The 25,594-nt window shown below is 38.3% G+C and overlaps 1 protein-coding gene across 1 annotated transcript in view; it reads right to left on the reverse strand.

Annotated features, from left to right (window-relative positions):
• Positions 1 to 506: 506 nt before the first annotated feature.
• Zbbx (zinc finger B-box domain containing) overlaps positions 507 to 25,594 on the reverse strand; it is a 104,094-nt gene continuing 79,006 nt past the window's right edge. Inside the window, exons 17-20 of the mRNA XM_055596637.1 lie at positions 22,279 to 22,395; positions 10,588 to 10,845; positions 2,355 to 2,460; positions 507 to 758 (exon numbers count right to left, since the gene is read on the reverse strand). Coding sequence (XP_055452612.1) covers positions 632 to 758; positions 2,355 to 2,460; positions 10,588 to 10,845; positions 22,279 to 22,395 — 608 coding nt within the window. The 3' untranslated portion in view covers positions 507 to 631. The remainder of the gene's footprint in view (positions 759 to 2,354; positions 2,461 to 10,587; positions 10,846 to 22,278; positions 22,396 to 25,594) is intronic.

Raw genomic sequence — 25,594 nt, forward strand, 5'->3', positions numbered from 1 at the left:
TCTCCTCCCAATTCCACCCTTCTCCCTCGATGCCCCTCCCCTAGTCCACTGATAGGGGAGGTCCCTCCTCCCTTTCTATCTGACCCTAGCTTATCAGGTTCTCATCAGGACTGATTGCATTGTCTCCCTCTGTGGCCTGGCAAGGCTGCACCTCTCAGGGGGCGGTGCTCAGAGAGCCTGCTACTGAGTTCATGTCAGAGAAAGCCCCTGCTCCCCTACCTTTAAAAAAAAAAAAATGACAGTTTCAAAAAATCTTCACAGATGAAAGCACTGTAATTTCAAGCTCAGCTGATATTGTGATGCCATGCTCATAGAATGCTTTTTAGACATAATTATGTTCAATATAAGTAAATAGGAAACATTAACCAGCTTAAACACACCCCTGTTCTGTTCTACGTTAGGTTTCATTGACATAGATCTACACATTCCCAGTGCAATCTGCAATATAGATAAGGGTTTGGCGTATAATATGCTATCTGGAAGAAAAGGACCTTAAGCTTATAACATCACTAATCTTTATTAGCTTCCAAGCTTAGAAACAGCAGAGTCATTAATAATCTTCAATACCTGGGCAAGTTAATCACTCCGTTGTTTGGTTTATTCTGGGTAAAAATGGAAAAGTAATGAGCTGTTAAACATTCTTCGCCCAGGGTAGTGTACCGACATGTTGCTTGTCAAGAAAATCTTCCGCTTCCTCATCTGTACTGTAATCACCAGGTGACAGCGAAGACTGCATTTCGGTATTTCTTCTAGAAGAGCTGAAAATGCATCAGAAGATCAATACACAGCATATGGTACCAATTTTCAGCTTTCGTTTGTCTTATAATCTATACTTATGTTGAAGTCATTGGAAGAAGGCTGAGTGGGGCAGTAAGTTTTGATGCTCTTGTGATATACTAAGCCTTCTTTTAATGACTAAATCTCATCATTTTCCTGCTTCCAGGGGAAAAAAAGCTACTATTGTACCAAAGGAAAAGAATTCTTGTGTGCTCCAGTAGTGTTCTTCCCTGACGTTTTTTGAGGAACTTCTAAAACCTGCAGAGTCCCAGGTAATTATTAAGAACATTCATCCTGTCATTGGCTGCTTAAAGGAATCCCACTGCATAGACATTCAGATAAATATCCCGTTTGTATACAATAAATTAGAATGATATGGTTAGTCATTCAAGATAAACCAAAGCTAAAATTCAATGACACTAACTACTTGCCTTTTTTTTTCTTGATTGATTTATTTTGTTCAGTATTTTATCTGTAGGGGGTATGGAATGCCCAAAGCATGTGAGTGTTCGAGGTTTATAAATAGCTTGGGAGAACAAAATAGTCTGTATCAGTCAGATAATTTGATCCAAAGTGACCAGGATATCTAGATCATATGAAAATGTTCACTCTGTTTTGCACATAGGGCCTTGATAGATTATTTTTATCAAATCCAAAAAGACTAAATCAACACTTCATAATGTTTTCTGTAAACCAGATGGGAAGAGAATACCAGGGCAAGATGAATTTTGTGTGACTCTTTTAGTTGTAAGTCCTGCTTTTTATCATTTATCCCCCTATATTTTTATTATAAAATTAATTTTGTGAAATGATAATGAGAACAAATATTAATTAAGTTGGGCTTCAATAACTTTTAGGGATAAAAACAGTAGTTTCATACTATTCATTTTTAACATGTTATTTGTGTTGAAATGCAAAAATTTTAAGAGCTCAAGCAAAATAATTTTTCTTCCAGCAAGACTGAGTTACAAACTATTAATTCTGTTTGAGCATAAGGCTTAAAACCAAGCAGAGAGAATTATAATTAGAGAGACTTTTAATTTGAATTTGTTTTCTTATTTTTTAAAGGAGGCATCTTTCCTCAAAACTTCCAGTGCCATTAATAGCCAAGCTTATTGCGTTATTGAAGCATTTGCCAGTCTGACCTATCTTTTAAATTGATCCCCATAAGCAAAGAAGTATAAAATGGTGCAAATTAAGGGAAAACTCAATATTTTATTCTTTAATATTTACATTGGATAAGAGTCAATTAATGTGAGCTATGGAAATTCATCAGATTAATTCAAGTAAGACAATTTTTCAATATAATACTGTAGTATTATTACTTCTTTTTCTCCCTTTTAATGACACACACTGTATTGCAAAGAAGTATCTTCAAAATTAATGTAACAAGTTTTTAAGCATTTCACTAAATCATACTACTAGGTCCGCACAAAATCCAAACATTTTATGAAAATAAGATGGTAATAAGCTTAATAAATGTGGGCAATATTTCTTTTCATAATACAGAAAACTGATTGGAGCTCATCTAATTCGCTTATGCCCCATTTTTTTCACAGGAGGCTGTATTCACTTACCTGAACTCAGTTCCATAGGGGTCACTCTCACATAATATCCCAAGGAGGTCTTTGGACACCTGACTTAAATCTTCTAATGGTAGACAGTGAAGTTTTTCTGAAGGGCCTGAAACATGTCATTTCATATATCACTAGCACATCTGAGAAACATGTGAACAGCATATGGTACTGGAATATACCCAGAATGAATGATAAACAACAAAAGAGAATAGATACAGACTTGTCACCACCTACCAATTTGTTAATGTTTGCAGGATGGTGAAGTCTTGTCTGAGATTCCATGTTGCTCAGCCAAAGAGGTACAGTGCTTACTAACATGTATAAAACTAATCATTAGTACCAAATGGAAAGAGAGAGGGGAAAGAAAGAGAAAGTAAACAAGACCATGTTAACAGGTCCCCTTAATCATACAGATTTTTGAAATATACATGCTGCTTGTGAATTATAGCCAATATCCTGGCAATTCACAAAATTTCAAATGAAAGGAATCTTCTTTAACACTAGATTTTTATGCAGTTTTCAATTTACCTTTTCATTAGACACTTTATTATCTCTGTGCTTGTTATATTCTGCAATGTTCCTCCCTCTTTTTCAGTTTCTTTGCTTAGGGGAAATACTACTTTGTACTTGAAGGAGGGAGAGGAGCATGTAAACCTTAAATCTTCTCCCTTTTCTTCAGCTGGCTTTTGGTTCAGTACCCTCGGGGTAGACAAACAGAATGTTTAGGCAAAATTATCTTTATACAAACTATTCTAGAACCAAGTATGGAAGTAAATAGTTCTAGGTTAGATCTCAGAGCGTTCTTTCTGACATTGATGTAACTTTCTTTCTTTACACAGCTTCTCACATAACCTAGGCTGGCACAGTATGTAGCCCAGGATGACTGTGAACTTCAAACTCTCTTATCACTGTAATTACAGGTGAATGCTGTAATTACAGAAGTGAGTCACTGTACCCTATACACGAGGCGCTGGAGCTCAATTCCAGAGTTTTCTACTTTTTAGCCCTCTACCAACTGAACAATATCCTTATTGCACAAAGCCATCTAAGTTATCACAACAAATACTATGATGACTGTTCAGGTTATCTCCATCACTGGGTGCTATCTTCTCCCCATTTACAAATGGGTCAAATAATTAACTTTCTGGTTAGAAGGAATAAACACTAAACTGACAATATTCCACTGGACAGAATAATATTAGTTTTGATGGTTAAGAGTAACTTTCAGTTTTTCAGCAAGCAGATTTCCTCCACTGAAAGTAAATTACATTGTTCCCAATGAAAGATAGACCTCAATATATTTACAGATTAAAACTTCCTTAAAATTATTTAGCTCAGTGATTTTCAAATTATGATACACTTAGATAAATTAAATTTGAGATGAAGTTCTTTTCCCACAATCCCAAAGCAATCACAGAGAGTCACCTAATCTCATTTATATTTGAGGACTCTTGATAAGATTTACTATGAAACAAAAATCCTAAAAGTTTGGCTATATTAAAAAAAAATCATCACCCTTACTTGTTAGATTAGAAAAATGAGGACTCACAGAAAAATAGTCACTCACTATACAATGAATATTGCTATTAGATGCAAGTTCCTTTAGATCAACGATACTGGAAGTGACTATGCTACAACATCTAATTCTAGCCCTGAACTCTTCTCTTCTTCACAATTCAGCTTCTAGGCTGAAAGGACAACACCCGACTCCAGACAGCAGCACTAAACAAAAGACTGGTGCCACTGCAAAGCAAAGGATTTTAGGCATACTTCATCTTATGATAATCACAGAAGACACAAAGTCAACAGGAGGAAGATGAAAAGATGGGGCATGACAACCAGCTGTGCCCCTACAAGAGCATCCAAGAATCAGTGGCATGGCGCAGTCATAAATGGAAGATTAACCTGAAGTCAAGCCTTGTATTGCATGCCTATAATCCCAACAATCAGGCTGGTGGTAGAGGCAGGAAGATCCTTAATTACATGCATGACTGGACTAGGTTGCAATCTTCAGACCAGGCTGGCCTATATTGTAAAACCTTGTTCTCAATACTACTAATAATAAATAAAAGAATTTGGCAGAAGACACGCAGTAAGACCATAAAAATATTCCACATAAATTTCTTGCCTACAAAGAAGCAACGAAAACAAACTATTTTTGACAACAACAAAACTAATCTCAAAGATCTAACAAAACAGGGAGCAGCCTTACCAGGCCACAGTAGAGGACAATGTAGCCACTTTTGATGAGAACTGATAGACTAAGATCAGAAAGGAGAGGAGAACCTCCCCTATCAGTGGACTTGGGGAGTGGCATGCATGCAGAAAGGGGAGGGAGGGTGGGATCGGGAGGGGCGGAGGGAGGGGCTTATGGGGGGATAAAAAATGAGTAAAGTGTAATTAATAAAAAAGTAAAAAAACAAAAAAAATGAAAACATTAAATTAAAATTAATACACACACACAAACAAACAAACAAACAAAAAAAAAAAACAAAGCAAGTTAAATGGCCACTTATTCTTCAGTTGGATCTTATACCAGAAAAATAGTGATCTCAAACAAAAGCTTCAGGAAAGAACTGTTGAACATGTCCTATGAATAGAGAAGTATTCTGACCGTGTTAATTGCCCCACTCCGAACACTGCAGCACACAAGTGTAAGAGGTGTTCTTGTTCAGGAAGGTACACACTGATATGATTTCTGGTAAAGTCACAATGTTTGTAACTAACTTTCAAAAGGGTCCAAAAAAATGTACAAAAACAAAAAATGCATTCTCTTGCTCTGCTCTCTCCACCCTCTACCCTCTGTTTCTTCTTTCCCTCTCTCACTCTTCTCTCTTGCTGTCTTAGAATGTACATACATACATGAGTTTGCTACATGTTTTTTCTCTAATTGACAAATTTTCTGAAAGATTGAAATTACTTTTAAAAAACTCTACCAATAATATCAAAGGTAATATTAAAGCAAAATAGTTAGAGAATTTGATATTTAAATCCTGAAGTAGAATTTGAACTTCAGGAAAAGCACAACAAATACAGAGAGAATTAAAATCCATGTAAAGAAACCCTGATGGCTATTCTTGTCTGTCAACTTGACATCTGGAATTAGCCAAAACTCAAGGAGCTGGATATACTTGTGAGAGATTTTTATTGACTGGATCACTTGAGATGGTAACATTCATCTTAAATCTGGGTGATACTTCCTGGTGGCTGCCTATGTAAAAAAGAAGGGGCTCTTGTTCTTTGCCTGCTTGCCCTAATGCTCACTAGGAAGTCCATTCCTTCGCTAGCATTAGAACCTACTTCTTTGGGATTTGGGCGTATTCTGAAGAGCAGTGGAGACACTCATCATTATAGATTGAACATCAAATTTTTGGACTTTTTGTTGGGAGACAGCCATTGTGAGAATGCCAACTAATAGAGTAAGTGAAGGACATATTGGAAAGGCGTTGTTAAGAGATGATCCAACTAAAGAAAATAGGTTCCCATTACGAGAAAGCAGAATAAACCAGAAACCAATTCAAGAATACAAAAGCAGACTTTTTTTTCTGAAACTGAGGAATTTATTCTACAGTCAGAAAGAAAAGCTTCCACTGTAAGAAGCAATTGGCATAGAATCTTAGCCCTGTCACTAAGGAGACAAGAGCATAAGATGAGATAGTCCATAGGCCTAAAGGAAATATGATCAGAATGAATAAAGAAAAAAGAACAAAACAATTAAACAAGAAAACACTTCATGTATTCTTCCTGGAAGGAAATGTGAAGAAAAAGCATGAGGTTGTAAACTAAGAGAGCATCAGATTATGTCACAGCAGGGTCTAGAGCCAGGAGTGTGCCTGTGGAAAGTTTAAAAGAGAAGGACTCAGTCTACGAGTGTAAACTGATCTGTGTTTCAAGTATAAAGTCCTCAGAGGTTTCTTCTTTCTCTTCTTTCTCTTTCTCTATCTCTTTCTTTCTTTCTTTTACTTTATTTCACAATACTTATTAAACATGAGTAATTTTGTGATGCAAAGAAACAGATTAGAAGAAAACAAAGATTCTATCAAAATTATATTTTTGTTTATCTAGAAGTACAATATCTTTTTTAATTTAATTTAATTTTATTAATTACACTTTATTCACTTTGTATCCCCCCATAAGCCCCTCCCTCCTCCCCTCCCTGTCCCACTCTCTCTCCCCCTTCTTCATGCATGCTCCTCCCCAAGTCCACTGATAAGGGAGGTTTTCCTCTCCTTCCTTCTGATCTTAGTCTATCAGTTCACATCAGGAGTGGCTGCATTGTTCAGTGTCCAAGTGGGTTACATAGTAATGGGAAGGGGGACTGCCTCTGACATAATCTGATTGGCCTGCTCTTTGATCACCTTCCCCTGAGGGGGGAGCAGCCTTACCAGGCCACAGAAGATGACAATGCAGCCTCAGGGGTTTCTAAACTGGAGCCACTTCAGGTAAAAGAACCAGATAGCCCTCCCAGCAGGGAAAAACAACTGGACTATTAAGCTCAACCAAACAAAATGTCAATGGAAAAATGGGGAGAATAGACAGTAAAAAGATGTCTGCTATTCTGCAAAGGAATACATACACTCAGTCGTAACAGACATGTGACGGGGCCCAACAAGTTGGCTCTCCAGGCAAAGCTATATATAGCCCACAAAGCCTGACCATCTGATTTTGCTCTGCTGAGCCCATGTAAAGGTGTCCTGAGAGAAGTGTCCTCTGACCTCCACACTGGCCATGTCACACTCGCCCTCCTCCTTGCCTCCTCATCATCCATATACCCAAACACACACACCTATACAGAGAGCTACTAAAAAGACATTTTAGAGACATCATTTCAAGAATATCATATCAAACTTTTCAAGATAAATGAAAACACAAAGAAGTTAATTCTCAGGAATTTTGAGCAAGAAAGAAACCGAAAGGAAATCTTTTTTTTTTAATTTTATTTTTTTCTTATCAGTTACATTTTATTAACTCTGTATCCCAGCCCTGTCCCGATCCCTCATTCCCTTCCAGTCTCTCCCTCCCTCCCTCCCTCATCTCCACCCTGCCCCTTTCCAAGTCCACAGATAGGGGGGGACCTCCTCCCCATTCATCTGATCCTGTTTTATCAGGTATCTTCAGGACTGGCTACAAAGCTCTCCTCTGTGGCCTAACAGGACTGCTCCTCCCTTGGGGGGTGGGGAGGCCAAAGAGCCAGTCATTGAGTTCCTGTTAGAAATAGTCCTTGTTCCCCTCACTTTGGGAAACCAATTGGTTACTGAGCTACCACAGGCTACATCTGAGCAGAGGTTCTAGGTTATATCCATACATGGTCCTTGGTTGAATGTCAGTCTCAGAAAAGACCCTGTGCCCAGATATATTTGGTCCTTGTGGAGCTCCTATCCTTTCCCCATCAGACTAACTCCCCTTCTTTCTTATGATTCCCTGTACTCTGCCAAAGGTTTGGTCATGAGTCTTTGCTTTGACAACACTGCTAGTAGGAAATCTTAACAAGATAAGTTATAACTCACTGAGATGTATTCATTACCATCTATTATTTAATTATTTAATATTATTTAATAAACTGAGCAAATAAATGTTCATCTTTTATTTTAGAGATGAACTAATGCCAAAAACTAAAGCACAAAGAAACACTTTCAACTGCCTAGTGTTTTTTTTTTTTTTCCAGTTTTCTTAATTTTTAAGAATATACACAAAATTTCGAATAGACTGTCAATATTCTACTGTTCTGGTCTAAAGTGGAACAATTTTATATAGTTAACTTGGCAGCAGTAGTCTGGTGATAATAATTTGATGACATGTATACTTCCATCCTAATAAGCTTTTGAATCTATATGCTTGTCTAGCTACCATTTAAAAGTGTTTTGCAAAATAGCAGGAATCTGGTTCTGTGAAGTTACAATACACCTCCTTCCTTTTTAAATATGTCCATCCATCTTTGCGTAGGCGTTTACCTCAGGATTGAAACATTCCCATTTGAAAGGATGAGGGAAACTCAAAACTCAGGAGAACGTTACAAGATTCAAGAAGAGCAGCATCTTACAAGGCTCAAGAAATCTCTCTAAATGTTTCATAAACAGTAAGGAATTGTAGGGAGTGGGCCTGGGGACGAAAGCCCTGTCAGTGAAGCTGCCAGCAAGCTGAACAGTGAGCCATAGTGGCAGAACATGGGGAAATAGTCACTCATGCCAGGTCGGGCTTTACCATGCTTCAACCTCTGAGATTACCCACACTCCTGATACCCCAATTGTTTCAGCAAACAGGACATGGATGTTATCACTTCTATGGTCCGTTACTGTCTTCTCTCTCTGGGGTGACTACAAATACACTCTTCAGTTAGAGTGATTCAACTTTGCTGTAAATATTTATTTTTATGTTTGTACTTATGGTATAAACATGTTTAAAAATGACACTCATTGTAGTTAATAGTGGTAGTTTTTAGGAGTTGTAAGATTTTGTGATAAGGTTTTTTTGTTTTGTTTTGTTTTGTGAGGGGGTTTTTTTTGGTTTTTGTTGTTTATCTTTTTTGTCATATTGGCTGAAGTTTCCAAAATCGAATTAGTCATTCATAGAAAAGTAGCAAAGTTGACTAAACTTAGTAAGGAATAAGGCTACTAACGGCAAAGAAACAGGATGGAAGGGCTGGGACAAGTGTGGAATACCCAAACCCAGATAATTTTCTGTCCTCTTCATCTACACTTGGCTTCAAACTGTGAATGACTGTGAGAGGATTGCCTCCCTGATGTTTTGTTACTGCTAGACACTTGCAATGTTCAAGAAGAGAGCGGCCATTTGTCACACTCTTTGAAGCTATTCAGGTAGGAAATAGAATGAGCAAGTAGAATTTCTTTCCAAACTGTGGTCTGTTACCCTGCAGCCTGGCCATTGCCTGGGCACTTGTTAGCTATGCAGACACACTAACTCCATGTGCATTTGAAGAAGGCCCCAGGGGGTCTATGGATATATTTAAAGCTGGGAAGGGCTGCTTTAAAAGTCCTAACAGCTCAATTATCCTACAGATTCCTCTGACAGAAGATTTTGAAAAGCTGAAGACACTCTTTGCACTTTCAGAAAGACAAAAAAGATTTTGTCTTTTAAATCATTTCCCTTACCTTTTATTTGTGTGTCTGTACATACACCCATATACATACCAGTGGATACATAAAAAGAGGTCAAGAAGAAACTTGGGGAATTCCACCATGTGTGTTTCTGTGATCAATTACTTTTTTTTCTTTCTTTTCTTTATTTTATTTTACTTTTTTTTTTTTTTGAGACAAGGTTTCTCTGTGTAGCCCTTGATGTCTTTGAACTCACTCTGTAGACCACGCTGGCCTTGAACTCATAAATCCACCTGCCTCTGCCTACCAAGAGCTGGGATTAAAGGCATCCTCACAGACCTGCTTAGTTATCAATGCTAGTTTATCAGTCTTGTCAAATGGCTTTATACACTGAAACACTCTGCTCTCCCCAAACATGAAGGTTCTCATGTCACAGCCAGGCCCCGAAGAATAAACACTCCACTGGCCAAACACACACACACACACACACACACACACACACACACACACACAAACACACACAAAACAAGTTCATGAAATGGTTTCTAATGATGTTCTACTATACTCATAGATTGGTGCCTAGGCCAATTGTCATCAGAGAGGCTTAATCAAGCAACTGATGGAAAAAGATACAGAGACCCACAGCCAAACATTGGGCAAAGTTCAGGGAATCCTGCAGAAGAGGGGGAAGAAGAATTGGAGGAGCTATAGGGGTTATAGATACCACAAGAAAACCCACAGAACCAGCTAGCCTGGGCTCATAGGGGCTCGTAGAGAGTGAACCAACCATCAGGGAGCCTGCATAGGTCTGATCTAGGTATTTCGCTTATGTTACAGTTGTGTAGCTTGGTATTTATGTGGGACTCCTAACAGTTGAAGTGGGGCTGTCTCTGACATTTTTGCCTGCTTTGGGGACCCTTTTCCTCATACTGTGTGGCCATGTCCTTCCTTAGTACCAGGGGAAATGACTTGTCTTACTGTGAGGTGATATGATATCCATGGGAGACCTGCCCTTTTCTGAAGAGAAACAGAGGGGGAGTGGATTTGGGAGTACTGGGAGGGGAAAAATGAAGGAAAAATGTAGTCAGGACATAATATATGACAAAATTAAATTAAAAATTTTAAAAACTGAAGCAGAGTACAGAGTTAGCATATTATATGTAAAATCTAGCATTTACCTGACAGGTTTCTCAGCACATTTAATTCTTTCTCCAAAGTGTCTAAGGCTTGTTGATCAGCAGTCGGATCTCCGAAAACCTCATTCTCATCAGTGACGTCAATGTATTCAATTTCTGAAATTTCAGAGGCAGCCTTGGATAGGGATTCAACAGCTGCAGTTCTTGGTCGAGGATAAGAGGACAAATGGTGGCTGGAACCATTTCGAGTGGATCTGGAAACAGGGAGATGCACTGTTGCAGGTCTCTGTGGGGTTTGGTCTACAATAAAGAAAGAAAGAAATCAACTGCTTTAAGGTCCCAAGTGTATGAGACTCAGCATCTGCTTTCATATACTGCTAGGTAGAGTCTTTCAGAGGTCCTCTATGTAGACTCCTGTCCTGTTTCTTGTTTTCTGCAATGTCCATCCCATTTATCTTCCTAAGTGAGGATTGATCATCTTACCCCAGTCCTCCTTCTTGTTTAGCTTCTTTAGGTGTACAGATTTTAGTATGTTTATCCTATCTTATAGGTCTAGTATCCACTTAGAAGTGAGTATATACTCTGTGTGTCTTTCTGCTTCTGGGATACCTCACTAGGGATGATCTTTTCTAGATCCTACCATCTGCCTGCAAATTTCATGATTTCCTTGTTTTTAATTGCTGAGTAGTATTCCATTGTATAAATGTGCCACAATTTCTGTATCCATTCCTCTTTCGAGGGACATCTGGGTTGTTTCCAGGTTCTGGCTATTACAAATAAAGCTGCTACAAGCATGGCTGAGCAAATGTCCTTGTTGTGTGCTTGAGCATAATTTGGATATATATCTAGGAGTGTGCAGAGTGCAGGTAATCATATGAATGAAGGGAAGACCTGGAGAGGACAGGAGCTCCACAAGGATCAAATATATCTGGGCACAGAGGACTTTTCTGAGACTCTCCAACCAAGGACTATGCATGGATATAATCTAGAACATCTGCTCAGATGCAGCCTATGGCAGCACAGTATCCAAGTGGGTACCCTATTAAGGGGAACAGTGACTGTCTCTGAAATGAACTCAGTGGCTGGTTCTTTGACTCCCCCCACCCCCATAAGGGAAGAACAGCCTTGCTAGGCCACAGAGGAGGACATTACAGTCAGTCCTGATGAGACCTGATAAGCTAGGGACAGATGGAAGTGGAGGAGGACCGCCCCTATCAAGGGACTTAGAGAGGGACAGGTAGGAGATGAGGGAGGGAGGGAGGGAATGAGGGAGGTGGCTGCAGCTAGGCTACAAAGTAAATAAAGTGTAATTATAAAAAATAAAAATTTAATTAAAAAAAAACGGTCCCAAGTGTAAACAGGGTGGAAGTGCAAAACTTTAATCTTACAACTACAGTGCTCTGGAGGCAAGGGCAGGTGGATCTCTATGAATTCTAGGCCAGCCTGGTCTACAGAGTGCCTTCAGGAGAGCCAGGGCTACACAGAAAAACCCTGTCTTAAGAAATGAGAAAGAAAGAGAGAGAAAGAGAGAGAAAGAGAGAGAAATCCCAACGTGTGTGTATTTGTCTGGTTGGTTGTTTAGTTTAGTGCGTACAGGCGTGTGCGTGGGAGAACATGCGTGGACAAGTACATGTTGATGCTCGCTGGTGTTCTCATCATCAGGGACACCGTCCACATCCTCTGAGAGAAATTCTCTCATTGGCCTAGGTTTACAAGTTAGACTCCAGTGTTTGGCCAGTGAGCCCCAGAGTTCTGTCTAGAGCCGTCATCCAGGCCCCGGGATCACAAGCATGTACCACCAGCCCTGACATTTTTACATGAGATCTAGAGATCAAACTCAGGTCTTGGTGCTTAGAAGACAAACATCTTACTGATGGAGCCAGCTGCTGTGCCCCACCCCACAGTGCATCAGTAATACAAATTGCTTCCTGCCTGAACACAAAACAGTAATAATTCAACCAACAGTATTGGTGGGAAAGGCAAAACTTTCGACAGTCACTTCTTCGAGCTGTCCACAATGAATTAATCTCAGATTACATTCATTGTGACATAAAGAACTCTTCTCCATCATTTTTCTGCACTCAGGAAAAGATAACTTAATTTTAGTGACAGCTAAGGCAAAATATACATATGATAGGCTAGCTTCAGACCAGTGTAACACATGGCTTTCAAAGCTGACTACCTAATATGTTCCTTAAATTCTAGGAAAATACCGCACTGTGCTTTGTAAAGAGGATAGAATAAGATAAACATGGAATACTCTTAAAGAACTAGTTTGACTTATCAGAATTATAAAGACAAAGAGCCTAGTGCTGAGGGCTAGGCCAGTTCAGGACTTTCTCTGAGGTCTTCATGCATGGAGAAAGGACTTAGTTCTTTGTCTAAAATCTGGTACTTGCTTGGCAATGCCAATAATGGCCTTGGGCCAGGGCTTTTGGGGAACTGCAGTTTTGGATCCTGAAAACTGAACTTTTCCCATTGTATGATAGAATTTTGCTAATTTTGTTTGGTTTTCCTTTCCAGGAGCACTGTATATAAGATGCTATATTTCTCGCTTTTTTTAATAAAGCTTTTAAAATTGAAAATAGATTCTTCTCTTATGCAATACATCTTAACTATAATTTACCCTCCCTCCACTCTTCTTACCCTCCCCCACCACTTCCCCTCTCCCCTAGATCCATTGCCCCTCTGTTTTCTTTTCAGAAAAAACAAAAACAGGCTGCCTCTCTCTCCTTTTCCCTTTCTGTTTCTCTTTCCTTTGCCCCTCCTCTCAGGCAGAATTGTTTCTTGACCCATTTCAGAAGCTGGCTCAGTTGGTGTATTTAACATGCAATGTTTTGCCACAGGAAGAAAGAGAATGCTTTAAATTCTATTACAGCATAAGTAATTCAAAATCTTCTCTTTCTCACAAAAGATTCTTTAACAAAAGCTATCGGAAATTTTAAGAAGTGAACTCAAAGATTCACAGGACAGGTGTATTGCTTTAATTTACAATCAGATTTATAGAACTATTTTTAAATCAAACATAAATAATTCAAAATGTAAGTTTTTAACCTCACAAAAGAAATGAGCTTTGTGTAAAATTTTGAGATAAGCAACTCTCATTATTATAGAAATCATGATTGACTGAACATATCCAAGTAACATTATGTCACTATACAGACTAAGAGAAATTTAAGTTTTAAATGACTATGAAAGTCACCCTGTATAAATTAAAAAATAAGTTTGCCTTCCTCCCGGTTTTCCTCCTTTTTATTCTGCATTGAGTACAGTGGATCCCCTCAGAAGCCTGGGACGCAGCCTGTAAATGGTTAGTTGAGACTCACTAATGTAATATAGAGGCTACTGACTTTAATGAACACTGCTAAAATCAATTTTGAAAATTACTTTGAAAAATGTAATTATAAATACAGGCTTTGACCCTTTTATGACTGTGTGCAGAAAAAAATTCTGAAGAAAGGTAAATCAACAGTCATATGCCTATGTATTGATTCTTCTTTAAATGCCCTCAAGAATTACTTTGATGACCAGAATCGAAAAGTGGTTTTCCCTTTATAGAATTTGGAAACATTCAATATGTCATTCATAGTCAGGAAGGAGTAAACTATGTCTCCTGCATCATGTCCCATCCCAGGAGAGAAACAGCTACAAGCAGAAATTCTTTACAGAACACGAATGTCCTGGATCTCCAGAAAACGTTCTTTTTCCTGTATCACAATGCCTCATCAAATGCAAAATGTAACAGTGTTTTTATTTCTCTTTGAAATATAGCAAACAAAAGGAAGGTGTTTTTAGTAAGGCCTCGCTTTTTCACAACAATAGCAACAATAAAACGTGAAGTGAGAAAACTATAAAATAACATAAATGCCCTTCAGAAAACTCAGGAGAGAACTCCACTAGCTGGCGCTTCCAGCAGCATCTGCTTAACCACTGAATTTGAAGCTAATTAATCCCAATTGAAATAAAATGTACCCACGGGATAGATCAGATATGCTAGCACAAAGCAAAAGGACAGACCATCTTCCCTGCTAGAAATATGCTCCACTATATTTTGGAGTCAACAAAACATGGAGATTTTATTTATTATTGCTTCATATATACTTAACATTCACTTTAGAGTTTAATTTACGAACTTATTAATAGTTTTGCTAAGATTAAGACTCAACACAACATGAAAAAATGTCACTGATGAAAAATGCCAGTTGAAACTGTCATCCCATACTAAAACTAAGTATATGAGCAAAGAGCAAACATACACACTCACACGGAAATATAGTATCATTGACAATATAGTATCAAAAAATAAGTAATTTGATTGATTCCAGTCAGATCCTAGATATAACAAATTTTCTTTAGTGATAGCTTAAAAATATAGACTCTATGATGAGTATTGAAACTGTACTAAATATTGAAAAGATGATATATGATAGAATCAAGCACAACACTATTAATGAGGTTATGACACATAAATCAATCACTAAATAATGCTTAATTTAATTGTGATTGCTATCTATATATAACATGTAATTTGATGAAATAATTACAGCATGTACTTTGGGTTAACTTTATTTTTGTACAGGTATAGAAAGTTTAGAGGTCAATATAGAATTCTTTCCTCAGTTATTCACATTTTTTTTTTTTAGTTTTCAGTTTTGCTCATTTTAAAATATTTATTTATTTACAATTTATTACAATTTATTCACTTTGTATCCCCACTGTAGCCCCCGCCCTCATCTACTCCTAGGCCCACCCACTCTCCCTCTTCTACGCCTATGCTCTTTCCCTAGTCCCCTGATAATGGAGGTCCTCCTTCCCTTCTATCTGCCCCTAGCCTATCAGCTCTCATTAGGGCTGGCTGTATCTTCTTCCTCTGTGACCTGGCAAGATTGTCCTCTCCCCCAGGGGGAGGCTATCAAAAAGCATGTCACTGAGTTCATGTCAGAGACAGCCTCTAATCCCCTTACTAGGGACTCACTTGGAAACTGAGCAGCCTATGGGCTTCCTCTGAGCAGGTGTCTAGGTCCTCTTCATGCAGGGTCCTTGGTTGCATTATCTGTCTCTGCAGGACCCCCTGAGCCCAGGTATTTTGGCTCTGTTGGTCTCCTTGTGGAGTTCCTGCCCAAAGTTTGGCTATGACTCTCAGTATCTCATTCAATACCCTTATGGGGTAGAGTCTTCCATAGGTCCCCTGAAGAAGGTTCCTGTCCTATTCCTTATATTCTCCTACTTCTGATGTCTATACTGTTTGTCTTTCTGAGTGAGGTTTCAGCCTCTTTCCTAAGGTCCTCCTTGTTTAGCTTCTTTAAGACTATAGATTTTAGTATTTTTTTCCCTATATTGTATAGCTAATATCCACTTATAAGTGAATATATACCATATATGTCAGATGATAGACACCGTCAGTAAAGTGGCTGGATAAAAAATTAACTGAAAAAGACTTAAGCCCTCCTATATTGCAAAGACAAATGGACTGAGAAAGAAATTAGGGAAACAACATCCTTCACAATAGACTCTAATAACATAAAGTACCTTGGTATGACTAAACTAGCAAGTAAAAGACCTGCTTGAAAAAAAAAATGAAAACTTCACATCTCTGAAGAAAGAAATTGAAGAAGACATCAGAAGATGGAAAGATCTCCCATGCTCATGTATCAGTAGGATTAACATAGTGAAAATGGCCATGCTACCAAAAGCAATCTATAAATTCAATGAAATTCCCATCAAAATACCAACACAATTTCTTACAGACTTTGAAAGAACAATTCTCAATTTCATATGGAAAAACAAAAAATCCAGAATAGCTAAAACAATCCTGTACAATAACAGATGTTTTGGAGGTATCTCCATGTAAGATCAAAGCTATACCATAGAGCAATAGTAATAAAAACGTTACGGTACTGGCATAGGGACAGACTAGTAGATCAATAGAATAGACTCAAAGACCCAGAAATAAACCCACATACCTATGGAAACTTACTTTTTGACAAAGAAGCCTAAACCATATAATGTAATGGAAAAAAATGGTGCTGTTCTAACTGGATGTCGACATGTAGAAAAATAAAAATAGATCCATATTTATCATCCTGCACAAAAGTAAAGTCCAAGTAGATCAAAGATCTTTACATAAAACTGGTCACACTAAATCTGTTAGAAGAAAAAGTTGGAAAGAGCCTTGACCTCACGGCACAGGAGACAACTTCCTGAAGAGAACACCAACAGCACAAGCTCTAAGATCAACAATCAACAATCAAGTTTTCATGAAACTGAAAACTTCGGTAAAGCAAAGGACACTGTCATCAGAACAAAACAACAGCTACAGACTGGGAAAAAAATCTTCACCATCCCTGTATCTGACAGAGGGCTAATATCCAGAATATATAAAGAACTGAAAAAGTTAAAAAGCAACAAACCAAGTAACCCAATTTAAAAAATGGGGTACAGAGATAAAAAGCAAATTCTCAACCAAGGAATATTGGATGGTAGACAAATACTTAATAAAGAAATGTTCAGCATCCTTAGTCATCAGGGAAATGCAAAACAAAGTGACCCTGAGATTCCACCCCTCACCATCAGAATGGCCAAGAAAAAAAACCTCAAGGACTGGTGTATTATGGAGAGGATATGGAGAAAGGGGAACCTTCCTCCATTGCTGGTGGGAATGTAACCTTATACAACCACTTTGGAAATCAATATGGTGCGTTTTCAGACAATTAGGAATAGTGTTACCTCAAGATCCAGATATACCACTCCTGGGTATATACCCAAAAGATGCCACACCATTCAATAGGGATATTTGCTCAACTATGTCATAGCAGCTTTATTTGTAATATCTAGAATCTGGGAACAACTTATATGTCCCTCAACCAAGGAATAGATACAGAATGTATGGTACATTTACACAATGAAATATTACTCAGCAATTAAAAACAAAGAAATCATGAAATTTGCAGGCAGGCAAATGGGAGAAACTAGAAAAGATTATCCTGAGCAAGGTATCCCAGCAGAATCATTCATAATTTTGAGACAGCATTTTTCACTGAACCCGGAACATTCTGATTCAGCTTAGACTGGCTGGCCAAGCAGGTCCTCAGGATCTCTTGGCTTCTACTTCTAGAGTATCTAGATTATGGACATGCTTCATTGTCCTGGGCTTTTATTTGAGCTCTGGGATTAAATTCATGTCCCTTTGCAAGCAGGGAAAGCAGTTTATTGACGGAGCCATTTTCCAGCCTCCTTGGGTAACATCTTAGTAACAATATTTTTATCACAGGACCCAATACTTTTAATCATAAACTAAGTTAGCAAAATATTACTTATTGGAATACTTGTTACTCTGCATACTTTTAAGAATTACCATTAAAAACTGAAATATAATTTCTAAGACTTCTAGGAACACAAAGAGCTTTCACTGAACATCGTCGTTTAGTGGGGAAAATCCTCAGCTGAGTTGCTAAGAAACTTATTATCTTTCCTCACTGAATCAGAAATCAGTATGTGATCTGAAACATGATAACCCACATCTCACCTTTAATATACAGAATTATAGACTGTAATATGTTAAATTCCATCCAAGTCTGAGAACTTGTGAATTAATACTTAATTCAATTCAATGATAAAAATCAAATTTATTAACCCCTAAATCTGTCAAATGCTCTGCCACAATCTGAATATTCTAAAATGAATCAGACATTAACCCTGTTGTCAATTTCCATACAAAAATACTAGAAACAGTGTCCATGACTGAGGATTCAACAAAGAGTATGAAGGCTGCTTTTTGCTTTCTAGCAAAGGTAGGATACATGAGAAAAAATAAGAGTATAATCTGCCTAAGAACAGAGCAGAGCCTGGAAGAGAACAGGGTGGGAAGAGATTCCTTGAGAAGAGAGGAGATAGCACTTCAGATACAGTCACCCATCAAAAAGGAAGATTTTTTTGATACCTTCCATTGGTAGCTATGATATGCTTTTAGACAACTAAATGTCAAGTTCTTTGCTCACACTAAAATATAATCCCCATAAGTTATAATACATATCAATAATTTTCTGTTTGAAACTATAAATAATTCACTCACTGATTTTAAGTAGTAGAGCTAGTTCGAAAGCTAGGAGAGTTTTGCAATGAGTAGGAGTGAAATTGGAGCACAAGCCAAAGATGGAAACTCAAAGGGCTTCCCGGGAGGAGTGAACATTTAACTGGTTCCTCTGGGGCTGCACTGGGGAAGAGGAAGCAGCATTTACAAATGAATGGGTTATAGCTAGTGCAAGTCAACTTGACTTCTTAGTGTTTGGCTGAAGTTGTTACATCTACCATGTTACCTTTACAAACAGAGGGGTGCTGAGGAAGGTTGAATGAGGAAGAGACTCCCCTCTAAACATGTATGTATTCTGTGCTTTTACATTTTAGGACTATTCAGGTATTAACATTCCTACATTTACTGGCATCAGTTCAGAGTATAAATTTTCTTATCTTGTTGCATTGCCAAGAGCAATTAATTATATTTCAGGCTACTACCTCAGTCCAGAACCCATTTCCCAACTCTCCTAACTGGTCATTGTTATTACCTTTTAAAGACTCAAATAAAATGTCATATTAGAAATGTAATATTAGGTAAACATACTAAAATCTGTACACCTAAAGAAGCTAAGCAAAAAAGGAGGACCCTGGGTTAGATGATCAATTCTTATTCAGAAGGCAAATGGGATGGACATCTGAAGAGGGAGAAAACAGGGAGCAGGAAAAGAACCTACCACAGAGAGCCTCTGAAAGACTCTACCCTGCAGGGTATTAAAGCAGATGCTGAGACTCATAACCAAACTTTGGGTAGAATGCAGGGAAACATTTTTTAAATTAATGTATTTTTTATCAATTATACTTTATTAACTTTGTATCCCAGCTGTGGCCCCTTCTCTCATTCCCTCCCAATCCCATCTTTCCTCCGTCATCTCCTCCCATGCCCCTCCCCAATTCCACTGATGGGAGAGATACTACTACTCTTCCCTTTGACGGTCTCATCAGGACTGGCTGCATTGTCTTCCTCTGTGGCCTGGTAAGGCTGTTCCCCCTTCAGGGGGAGGTGATCAAAGAACCAGCCACTGATGTCCTGTCAGAGACAGTCCCTGTTCCCATAACTAGGGATTCTCATGAAAGAAAGGGGAGATGAAAGTTCCTGTCTTGGAAGGAACAAGAACTCCAAGAGGAGACCAACAGAACCAAAAAAAATCTGGGCCCAGGGGTCTTTTCTAAGACTGATACTCCAACCAAGGACCATGCATAGAGATAACCTAAAACCTCTGCACAGATGTAGCCCATGGCAGCTCAGTGTCTAACTGGGTTCCCTAGTAAGGGAAACAGGGAATGTCTCTAACATGAAATCAGTGGTTGGATTTTTGTTCACCTTCCTCTGAAGGGAGAGCAGCCTTACCAGGCCACAGAGGAAGACAAGTCCTGCTGAGACCTGATAGGCTAGGGTCAGAGGGAAGGGGAGAAGGACTGCCCCTTATCAGTGGACTTGGAGGAGGGGTATGGGAGGAGATGAGAGAGAAAGGGTGAGATTGGGAGGGAATGAGGGAGGGGCCTACAGCTGGAATACAAAGTGAATAAATTGTCATTAACAACAAAATAAATTAATTTAAAATAATGTCATGTAATCTGTAAAATCTGAACTATTTTATCATCTCTGCTTCCAAAAAATAAACAACGTGCTTAATAAATAAACACACTCTTCTATTATAGATAATATATGGTAATTTCTTTTGTAGTTCTTATATCCAGCAGTTTTCTCAAAATAAGACTTTTGAAGAATGTACAGTAACACCAGAGAGAATTATTGACACATTATAAGGTGTCTTACTTAATCCTGTATGAATCAATGTCTCTAATGAGAAGAGCAACAAATTTTCATTAATGTTTTCTATTCGATGTTGACATTGACATCTGAGAACCTCTGTATGGGCTCTAAGCTACTGGGTCACATTTCTTTATCTCCAGTGGCTAGCGGTGACTAGCAGAGGACAAATGCTCTAACAAAGGATTTTTACAGTATATTACTCACTCTGCATCTGCCCCAAATTGGTACTTAAAAACATTTGGCTATTTACTTAGAAACATTTGTCTTTGTAACTGATTTCTCACAGCATGTCTTTAAATTTATTTTCAACAATACACAGTGACTTAAAACACAGTTCTCTCACCTTGCCCAGGAGGCAGGAAGCAGAATACTTCTGGTTGCTTTCGAATTTGATGGGACAATAGGTAACTAATTAATGAGTTCCCCCCTCCCAAATTATGATAAAAGGGTGGTTTGGTACTTGTAATTTCATTTCTGGCAGTGAAATCAATGTAAATTCATATAGGAAAGATCTAAGCCAACCGAGAAGAATTAATCATAGAGTTTAGGGCAAAAGAGACATATAAATCGTATATATATGAGCAAATCATCTGTAATTAAATTTCTGGCTTAAAGAGAGGCTATAAACCAAAGCAAACAGCCCATTTTGTCAAGTATTCCACCTAAGTTGCAATCTCACTGAGAGCAGGGGGAATGTTCACGCATCCCTTCATCCTCAGACACTTACACGGTGTTAACATGTTACACACATCTGTGTTGACCTGATTTAAATTTTTAGCTATGTATTGCAACTTCAAATTAAATACAGAAAAAAGCAGATATACTATAACATGTATTATGGAACAAGGGAAATATTCTAATCATTTTAGTAATGCATCAGGAAAATAACTGTGATAAACAGCCAACGATGTGTGCCCATGTACACATAACACAGAAAATAATGTAATCATAATCTTTAAAAATAAAAGAACCCAGCATAAAAATCTAGAGTATTAGATTTAAGAGCAAATAATATTGATCCTGGTTCTAAGATGCAATCTCGGTATAGTTCAATGATTTCACAAATGGGTACAAATGATTTTTATAAGATCTGTAGGTCTCTATTGGGTCCCTGCCCTCAGAGCTAAGAAATCCCATGGAAGAGGGGGCAGAAAACTTTAAGCATCAGAGAGGATGGAGAATACCAGGAAAACGTGGTCCACTGAATCAACAAAGCAAGGCAGATATGGTCTCACAAAGATGGAGGCAGCAAACATGGGGTGTGTAAGGGTTTGCACTGGGTCCTCTTCATACATTCGCTTGGGGTTTTTGTGGGAATCCTAAGTGTGGGAGTGGGTTTGTCTTTGTCTGTTTTGCCTGTTGGATTACCTTGTCGAGCCTTATTTTGAGGGAATTTGCCTTGTCTTGCTGTATATTGTTTTGTCAGTGTTGGTTGTTGACTTTTGGAGGCCTCTTTCCTAAAGGGAGACAGAGGAGCTGTGGCTCCTGAAGAGACTGGGAGAAGTAGAAGGAGAGACTGGAGTCTGGATATATTGTATGAGAGAAGATTCTAGTTTCAATTTTAAGAGAATGAAGTAAAAGCATATGGAACATAGCATAAAACATAACAAACATGGAAAGGATATTCTTTGAGGATTGCTCGAAACACACCATATTCTGACCTAAATTTTTAAGATAAATCGCCAATAAGTAGCTATGAAAAATAACTAGGAATATAACAGCTTGGAAAGATATGAGTTCATGTGATGGCTTGGTTATCTGCCTTTAGATTCCAGAGTGGAGTATAACTGCACAAAACTTTCAGATGACTAATAAGATAGGAGGAATCAAACAACTAGACAAAGTGAGCCAGCAATGTGACATTTCTGCATTCCTGTTGACTGTACCTGTCTTTTGCTGTTGCATATTTGGAAGAAGATTTTTATCACTCTGCAGATTGCACAAGGCACCTTGAATACCAGCATGCCTATTTAAGCTGCTGTCTGGGATCCACACTTTGTTTTCTGAAATGGAAAAAAATGATAAAGTAATATAAAGTATAAGGTAAGGTAAGTTCCACACCTTCAATGTTCACGGGACATGGACAGAATATTAAATCCAGAAGACAGGGGGAAGGGCTCTGAAAAGCTCTTCTGCATGTGATACAGCCATTGCAGTCACGAACTCACAAGAGCTGCTGCTGCCTGCACTACGATTCCATAAGACTTCACAGGTCAACAGTGAGTCATAGATACAGGAGATGCTCGGGCATTTCTACCCCTTCCTGGAAATCTCCTGATAGGCTGTAATAATGTGATTCATCTTTCAGTTGTATGATCCTACAGGGCTTCAATGGATAAGCCAAACTCACAGTCACAGAACTAGTGCGGTTAAATTCAACAGGTCACAAAACAAACAGCAACAAAAATACATGAACTTGGAAAAAAAATAATACTTGTGGGGAAGAAAGGTGTCCTTGTTAGTTTTATGTCAACTTGATGCAATCTAGAGTCATTTAGGAATAGGTAGTCTTTTTTTTTTTAATTTTATTTTATTTTTCTTTTTAGTTACATTTTGTTAACTCTGTGTCCCAGCTGTATCCCGCTCCCTCATTCCCTCCCCAACCCCACAATCCCTCCCTGGTCTCCTCCCTGCCCCTTTCCAAGTCCACTGATAGGGGAGGACCTCCTCCCCTTTCATCTGACCCTGTTTTATCAGGTATCTTCAGGGCTGGCTGCAAAGTCCTCCTCTATCCAGTATATATAAAGAACTAAAGAAGCAGAAAAGCAAAAAACCAAGTAATCCACTTAAAAAATGGGGAACAGAGCTAAACAGAGAATTCTCAAAAGAGGAACATCGAATGGCAGAGAAACACTTAAAGAAATGCTCAACCTCATTAGCCATTAGGGAATAGGTAGTCTTGAGAAAACACCTCCATAACATTGGACTGTTGTAGTGCTATCTGCGGAGTATTTTCCTGATTAATGATTGATGTGTGCAGGCCAATCTCACTGTGGGGTGGTGCCAAACCTGGACTGATGTTCCTGAGTTATATAAGAAAGTAGGGCAAGCAAGCTGTGAGCAACAAGCCAATAAGCAACATTCCTCCATGGCTTCATGACTTCTGCTTTAGTTCCTGCTTCCAGGTTCCTGCCTTGACTTCTTTCAGTGACAGAGTATGATATGAAAGTGTAAGATGAAATAAACATATTCCTTGAGTTGCTTTTGGCCATTATACTTTATTGCTCTAACTACGACAGGGAAAATCAATAGAGATAGAATAAAAATGAAATAGAATAGTTTGTAAGAGTAATCATAATACATATATGATACTGGGAGGGGCTTATGGGGGGATACAAAGTGAATGAAGTGTAATTAATAAAAATTAAAAAATAAATAAATAAAATTTAATTAAAAATAATATCTCAACATATTAGAAAAAAATCACTTAAATCCATTGCTTATTTTTTCTGCTATACTGCCAAACAATATTAATCTGAATTAAGAAACTTTAGCAGAGATGTATTATAAAATGCAGTCTCAGTTGTAAAATAAAGCGCATTGAGCTCCTGTGCCTTAATAATAAAGAAAAATACTATAAATGTCAATAACATACTCAATGTTCATAGAAATAAAAAGAACTTTTAAAGCATATGACAATATAAATTAAGATACAATAGTTTATGAACAAAGACACTTCTGTGTTTGTGGTGGGGGGTAAATAACAAAGCTCTGCATTTACTACTGAATAACATGACAACCCCCTAAAATGCAGTTAAACATATGAAGAGTACATAATGTAAATGATGCCAAGACCTAGCATTACAAACAAAACACCAAAACTCAAGTAATGGAAAATCTACCACAATTTCTGGATCCATTTATCAGTTGAGGGACTTCTTGGAATACTCAGCAATTAAAAACCAGGAAATCATGAAATTTACAGGCAAATGGATGGAACTAGAAAAGATCATCCTGAGTGAGGTAACCCACAAGCAGAAAGACACACATGGTTTATACTCATTTATATAGATGTGATGTTAGACATATAATATAGGATAAGCATACTAAAACCTTAAGAAACTAAGCAAGAAGGAGAACCCTTGGGAAGATACTCAACCCTCATTCAGAAGGGAAAATGATATAGATTTCAGACACGGGAGAAAACAGGAAAAAGGACAGGAGCCTACCACAGAGGGCCTTTGAAAGACACTACTGATCAAGGTATGGAAGCAGAGGCAGAGACTCATAGCCAAACTTTGGGCAGAATGTATGGAATTTTACGAAAGGAAGGGAGATTAGAAAGACCTGGAGGGGACAGGAGCTCCACAAGGAGACCAACAGAACCAAAAAAATCTGGTCCCAGGGGTCTTTTCTGAGACTGGTACTCCAAAGACCATGCATAGAGATAACCTAGAACCCCTGTACAGATGTAGCCCATGGCAGTTCAGTGTCCAAGTGGGTTCCCTAGTAAGGGAGGCAGGGTCTGTCTCTGACATGAACTCAGTGGCTGGCTGTTTGATCACCTCCTTCTGGGGTTGCAGCCTTGCCAGTCCATAGAGAAAGACGATACAGCCAGTCCTGATGAGACCTGATAGGCTAGGGTCAGATAGAAGTGGAAGAGGACCTTCCATATCACTGGACTAGGGGAGAGACATAGGGAGAGAAGATGGAAGGAGAGTAGGACTGGAAGGAGATAGGGGAGGAGGCTATAGCTGGGATACAAAGTGAATAAATTGTGATAAATAAAAAATTTAATTTAAAAAAAATTAAAAAAGGAAAAAAGAAATAAAAATATGATATAATGTAAAACTACTGAATCGGGGAAAAAAAATCTCCGTACAAAGTCCTTGACGTGATGTGTTTTATAAATAAAACTAAACATAAAGTGATGGGATAGTCAGGGATAGTCAGCAAAGTGCCTGTCACTAAAGGCTAGGGGCCTGGGTTTGGACCCCTAGCTCTTGTATAAAAAGCCAAGTGTGTCAGAGGCCACTAAAACCATCAGTCCATAGTGGAGACAGGGTGATCCCTGGAGTTCAAAAACCAGATAGTCTAGTGATTCAGAGAGCTCCACAGTCTTGCTATAAAAGAAAGAAGATGGACAACAAATAGAGAAAACACCAAACGATGACCTTGGTTTCCATATGCACACAGATACCTGCTTTTGCCTACACTCAATGCAACTGTGTACATGCTCACACATGCATGCTCATACGAATA

This window comes from Psammomys obesus, unplaced genomic scaffold (genome assembly GCF_907164565.1).
Source record: "Psammomys obesus unplaced genomic scaffold, mPsaObe1.curated_primary_1811, whole genome shotgun sequence".
NCBI classification, from domain to species: domain Eukaryota; kingdom Metazoa; phylum Chordata; class Mammalia; order Rodentia; family Muridae; genus Psammomys; species Psammomys obesus.